The sequence below is a fragment of the Hibiscus syriacus genome, unplaced genomic scaffold (assembly GCF_006381635.1).
Source record: "Hibiscus syriacus cultivar Baekdansim isolate YM2019G1 unplaced genomic scaffold, ASM638163v2 tig00020895_pilon, whole genome shotgun sequence".
In the NCBI taxonomy this organism is placed as follows: domain Eukaryota; kingdom Viridiplantae; phylum Streptophyta; class Magnoliopsida; order Malvales; family Malvaceae; genus Hibiscus; species Hibiscus syriacus.
The window spans coordinates 71,544-78,395 of NW_024062501.1; the positions used below are offsets into that span (position 1 = coordinate 71,544).

At 34.3% G+C, this 6,852-nt stretch overlaps 1 protein-coding gene across 1 annotated transcript; it reads left to right on the plus strand.

Annotated features, from left to right (window-relative positions):
• The first annotated feature begins 6,211 nt into the window (after window positions 1-6,211).
• On the plus strand, window positions 6,212-6,852 carry LOC120209923. Its single transcript, XM_039208805.1, has one exon. The coding sequence runs from the start codon at window positions 6,234-6,236 to the stop codon at window positions 6,813-6,815; it is 582 nt and encodes a 193-aa protein (XP_039064736.1). The 5' UTR covers window positions 6,212-6,233; the 3' UTR covers window positions 6,816-6,852.

Sequence of the window (6,852 nt, forward strand, 5' to 3'; positions counted from 1 at the left end):
GTGGAGACCATCTAACATGATTTTCAAATCATTCAACCACAGATCCGCTGACACCGGACCTTCCTCAGCTTCTCCCTTAAACTCGGGAGCTCCTAAACTTCTCAATTCTTTTGCTACATTAATTCGTGGAGTTAGTGGAGCAGGAGGTTGAAGACGCGTCAGAATAGCGTCTAACGTTCTGAAGAACGTATCTTGATCTTGCACAGGCACTCCTTGAGATGCCTGTTCTTCACCTTGCCTGGCCAGGGCAGGTGAATTACTGCTTTCAGCATGTCTATCTTCTCCCGCTTCACTTCGGGAGCTATTATGTCCGGACATCTAATAAGAATAACCACATTATCCTATTAGCAAAACAGCATACTCATACTATACCAGATCAGAAGTTCTCACTATTTGTTGGCATGTATTCCATTTGAAGACTCCATAGACTCTGGTTTATGCCTAAAATCGGCTAAACCATAGCTCTGATACCATTAATTGTAACACCCCCAACCCATACCCGACCCGGATATGAGTCAGAGATACTACATTGACTTTAAAACACAACTCTTAATAAATAATAGTAAAATATTGGGACTTGTATTAAGAAAATACAATAATATACATACTGTAATATAAGTTTACAAAATATTCAGAGCATACACAACTTAACTCTTTAATTACATGCCAACTGCTATTTACATAACAAAATAACCTACTGATAAGTTGCTTCTGATCTGATGGCTGCAGGAGTAATACTGTCAAGCTGCTTCACCTGTCTCGTCTAATATCCTCGAATCCTACGTGTGAAACACTCACACGCTAAGTCATCGACTTAGTGAGGCAATAATAATAACAAGGCAATGTATTGTAATGAAAATGTCAGGATCATATGAGATGAGATGCAAACATGTAACTAATCAATGTAGTATACTTCATCAATATCCATACCTGTAAGCGTATGACTGTAACATTCATTATTCAGTATTAATAAGTTTATTGGCCCATGATAGCATATTGAGAACCTAAGGTATTTGAGTAATGTGAGGTTGTGCACTATGCTGTCACCACAGCTCGTATAAATGCACCGAAGTGCCCGTAGAATTGCACCGAAGTGCCCGTAGAATTGCACCGAAGTGCCCGTAGAATTATGTCCATAAGGACCACGTAGAATTCTTTAAGAATCATATACATATGCTATGGATCAAGTATGTGTCTTTCAAGACTTCACACAGGTTCCAAAGGATATACATATGTCCTAAAGAACCGAGTATACCCTCTACCCTTGGCATGCCAACTATACCTATAGTTCTCATCTACATAACATGGGCTTATACATTTCCCGTAGTTCATATCGCGTAGACATAGTATTTCCATACCTTTAACACATAGGCATATCATTTACATACCTTTATCACATAGTGCATATAACTTTTCTGCATAATCATGTCATGTAATACATATAATATGAATTCATGTCATGTAATACATTTAATACAAATTCATGTCATGTATCATAATATGGAATGTAATCATATGTCAAAATATGGAATCTAGACTTATCACAAGTCTAGAACTGAATATACTACTATATTCATGCTATGCATATGCACTCACCTATACTTCTTTGCCTTTTCCTCGATCGATCCTACTTGTAGATTGTTCCCGAACTCGAGTAGGCTCGGTATCTATATAAACATAATTTTCAAGATGATCATCAGACGTCTATGTCTTGAAATTAAGCTTTAATAGCTTACTAATTAAAAGAATTAATAGCTTAGTCTTGCTTTCTTTTCTTTCTTCTTCTTTTTCTCATGGGGGAATCGGTTCCCCCCCTTAGGGGTATCGATTCCCCTCAAGCAGTCTGGAATTTCATATACGATGAGGGGTATCGGTTCCCCCCATGGGGGTAACGATTCCCCTCTAGCATTCTGGAAATCATATTCGTTGAAGGGGTATCGGTTCCCCTTGAATGGGTACCGATTCCCCTAACCCAGAAATCCTATTTTTAGCCCGAAAATCATCTAATTTCAACTCAAACATACATATCTCAATCCCTTTACTACTCTTAGCTCTCATTCACTTACTTAAACTAATTATTATCCATTAAATACCTCTAAAACTTAGAAATCTAATTCTCCATGTAGCATTTAAGAATCCAACTCAAATTCCAATATGTTCTAATTTGAATTCTAACCCCTCATACTTCTTAATTAGCTTATTGACAAGTCAAAATTCTGATTCAAACATCAAAAACTCATCCATATCAAAATCTCATCTAAAAACTCATTTTCCAAATCTATCTCTAAAACACTAATCTTGTTGTTTTAATGTCATATAAGCTTTCCTTTAGCTTATATAACATCCAAGCTTTCATTTCCAATCATAAAACATCAAAGAAACTACCAAGTTCAGATTCTTACCTTAAATGCAAGCCCCACGTTGAGAGAAGGAAGAATGAAGAAGAAATGGGAGGTTCTGGAACCTAAAATCACACGTGGGTATCATATATACCCCATAACATTTTATTTTAATTAAAATTCCTTACCAATGACCATTTGGTCCTCACCTTAATCTCATATTTACCAACCTTTATTTTTAAACTATATAATTGTTCTACTTTAATCACCAAATATTGAAACTTTGCAATTTAATCACTAACCCGGCATGGAGGATGTTACAATTATCAGATGAAATAAGGGGCTTAACTCTTGATTGGAAAAATGGTAAAATCATACTTTAGGCCCTCTTCCTTTTATTTCATAACAGTCTTGTCCCCAAGGCTTAATACTTGAGCCCAAACCAAGACCAAATCCTATTTAATTTTAATCTAACTATCTTACTAAGCCCTTTGGGCCTTATTAATGGGTCTTGGGTCAACACGAACTACTAACCCGTGATTTGGGGTATTACAATAATAATTTAATTAGATTGCTTGAACGGTGAATGCGTACTTTTAAAAGACTAAAAAAGGAGGATGAATAACGAGACTATCTGAAGCTTCGTGTTTAAAATATGTGCAAATCTTGTTGGGTGAAGCTTCTGAAGGTTAATATATAAACACACTTGCTGTATGAATATTTTGTAATCATATCATGAATTAATTGACTTGTATTTATGCTAAATTTTAACTATGTTATAATGACGTACCATTCATTTCAATTGTTATGGAGGTAAGTTGCTTATGCATGATGTATAAACTTAGTGTCCATCCTGTTATTTTAAATGGTTTAGATAATTATAAGGTAATATATGTTTAGAACTTTCTAAATCAATTGATAACACATATACATTCTACAGTCGCAACTGTTCGAACCAAGACATCTAGGGAGAACTCATCTTATTTTTCTTAATAGTTTATGGTGATCACAAGATAATATATGTTTATAATCTTTCTCAACCACCGACAACTCACACCATATAAACATAACTAGCCAAATCAAGCGGATGGATTCACCCATTCTGTTTTTTAAGCGTTTATGAACGGATTTATATTCATTTAGGGTTGTTAATTAAGGAATTAGAAACTGGGAAAACACCAAGGTCTACGGAATAAATAACTATTGCCGAGCTTTCAGCTAAATTAATTACGTTATCTACTTTATACAGTTTTTTTCCTCCTGGAAGTGTGTGGTTGAGGTACATAGTCAAATGAAGTGGCCATAGTTTAATTTGATGTTGTTGGTTTGAAAGTGCGACCATTCAAGTTACGAATTAAAGCAATAGAAAACAATGAACCAAATACGTACAAAGCAGTCCACTTTCCACCTCATGCTTCTCTACTTGTGTGTTGGGATGGAATACATATAAGTCATGATATTATTGGTCGATTGTATTGTTTTTGTTTTTGTCTGAGCCTTGGGTCAACTGGCGAATGAATCAATTCCACTCAAACGCCCCTTTCACTTCATTTTCCATTTCATTTCCTTTTGAGGAGAATGTACACATATGCCATTAAGGTTTACGTATAATGATAATAGTCAAACCCGAGATGAAAGGAATAAAAATGTCAATTTATCAATGTTGTATCTCCTCTTAACCTTCTTCGTAAATTGTTACTCCGTTATTGATTTTTCGTCAAGGCCTAATGTATGGTTCATATGATTTCTCATAATCAAATCTATTATCTGATAATAATATCTACAAATTATGTCAGTTTACCAACAATTGTCCTTACCCTAAATTTGACATCGACACTAAGGGTTGGTATATAGGATATTGTATATGATCGGAGACATAGATGAACCGAGGAGAAGGGTGAGAATAGTCGGCCTCTTAAAATTTAAAATTATCATATATTAGATTTTTCTATTGAAAGCATATAAGTTGAAGTTTTATAAGTTGAAGTTCTCCCTCCTAACATAAAATTATATGTCCGTCCCTGACTGAAGAAAAAATCTTAAACTCTCGATCTCTCTTTAAGCACCGTATATCATTTTCTTCGGCTCACTGAAATTATCGATCGTGGCTTTCATCCAAATCGAAAGAGATGGATTATATACCATAAAAAAAATTTCCATCAACAATAAAAAAATAATTGAATATAATAATAAAATATAGTGTTTTAATATTATTATAAAAATATTTTCAACCTCACACGTTGACAGTAAAATAAATATGAAAAATAGAGAAAAAAGTCAAATTATACAAAATATCTTAAATACATTTATGAAACAGAGCAAAAGCGAATTTGTCCAAATGACTGAGTCAGTGGCACCCTACTCCTAATTAAATCCCGAAGTGAATAAAATAAAGGGTGGATCTGTTCAAACTCATCGTTAATTCTGGTTTTTGACGGACTGTACTTCTCTTATCCATGCACGCATGCTGCTACCAAATGGATTTTTTTAATTACAATGCTAAAAAATTAATTTAATTTCATATTTTTTAATTATAAGTTTCATTAGGGTTATCAAATTTGAAGTTCTCAATGCACAATATATACAAATATATATTTTTTGAAGGTCAATATGTATATATATATAAATATAAGCAAAAGGGGTGTTTGATTATGGTCAATATGTACAATTTGAAGTTCTCTTAATAAGATCTCAATATATTTCCAGCAAAACATAGGTTTTTCTATATCCATATAAGGAAGACAATACATCTCAAACTTCGTTCAACATACAATATTTCTCATAAAATTTTACATTTTCATGTAGTTTAAATATTTTTTTTGTTTATATTGATAATCTAATTTCGTACTTAAAATATTATAAGTCCGTCTCCTCTGATATAAAATTATGTGTTTATCTATGAGGATTATAAATTATAATTTAAGAGAGTTGAAGCACATATAATGTGTGGTTGGTGAAGAATTGATGTAATTTATATTATATTAAAGGACTTAGATCATAGTATATAATTTACTTTCGGAATTATAAATATTTTATCTTTAAAAATTAATGATAAAAAAATATTCAGCATAAACTATGATGAAATGGGGAGTAAAATTGAACATGTTGCCGAGTCAAAACGTTTATAAAGACTGTGTACGAAGCAAGTGGTAAAATGAAGTTGATTTCTTATTTTCATAACAAGGGATACAAATCGCGGTAACGATCGTGTTTTCGGTCATGTCGTGTTTACCGTGATTGTGATTATAACAGATGCTATTACGAATATAACGGGTATATCAAAAGGCAGTGTTACCGCTATTTCGTAGGTACTATCGCGATTGCGGACTTCTATTTAAAATCGTAACAATTTTTTGACCAAAACACATGAGGGATTGATTTATACATGATGATCTCATTGAAATGTACTGGTCCTGCTCCCGGGAAATAACATAGAATTCTTTACCGGAAATATTAAAAAATATTAATGTTTTAGGTAAAAAAATAACATTTCCGATAATTTTTTTACCGAAAATGTTAAAAAAAATAATAATATTTCCAGTAACTCATTTCCTTAGCCGTATATTAAGGTTGTCGTACGGCAAAACAATCCTCTCTCATTTAGAGACAAATTAGATTTTATATTACGATACTGAATTTATAAAAAATAATTAATATGATAAAATGATAAATAGAATATATAAGAATTTAAATTTTTTAGGGATAATCATACATCCGCTCTCTAGGTCCACCATGCTCTCATCCATTAAGAATAGTCAAGCACTGACATGTCTTACTTTGACCAGCCCCCATGTTAATGATGCATTGCTAACCAAGTCCCTCTATATTCATACTATATAGCTAAACATAACTTCAAATTAATAACTATGAACTAGCAAAGAAGCCCTTGGAACCATGAGTGAGATCCTATCTGGTTCTTCCTCTGAATGGATGCAACTGAATCAACAAACGTTCGATACGTCGTTCGGATTCTCCGATGCTGCTGCGGTCACTCTCACCGCAAACCAGTTAACCCCTGTAGTCGCCGGTGACGAGCACTTGGCCCCCAAGGGCTTAATATCGAAGCCTATTCGGAGACGGTCCAGAGCTTCTAAATCAACGCCCATCACGCTCCTCAATGCCGATGCCAAAAACTTTCGATCGTTGGTGCAACAATTCACCGGTTGCCACCGTCGTGGCACCTCCATTTCGTTCGCCGATACCACGAGAGGCCCTGTCAATATAAATTTCGCACATGCGAAGGCTAAGAACGACCGCCACTGTAATTACAGGACTACTTGGGATCATGGTCCGATACTATCGCAGCCGTTTGTTGACACCAAGCATGAACAACAACAATACGAGTGCCATTACCAGTACCAGCGGCAACTGTCAAATGAAGAACAAGAAGGCGAAGTTTCTTTTGACAGAATTAGTTTGGATGATGATTTGTTCGCACAAGGGTTTGTCATGGATGATGTGCTTTTCCTTGCATGAAGTCCGAGCTTTAGCTTTACTATCAATTCCTTTATCA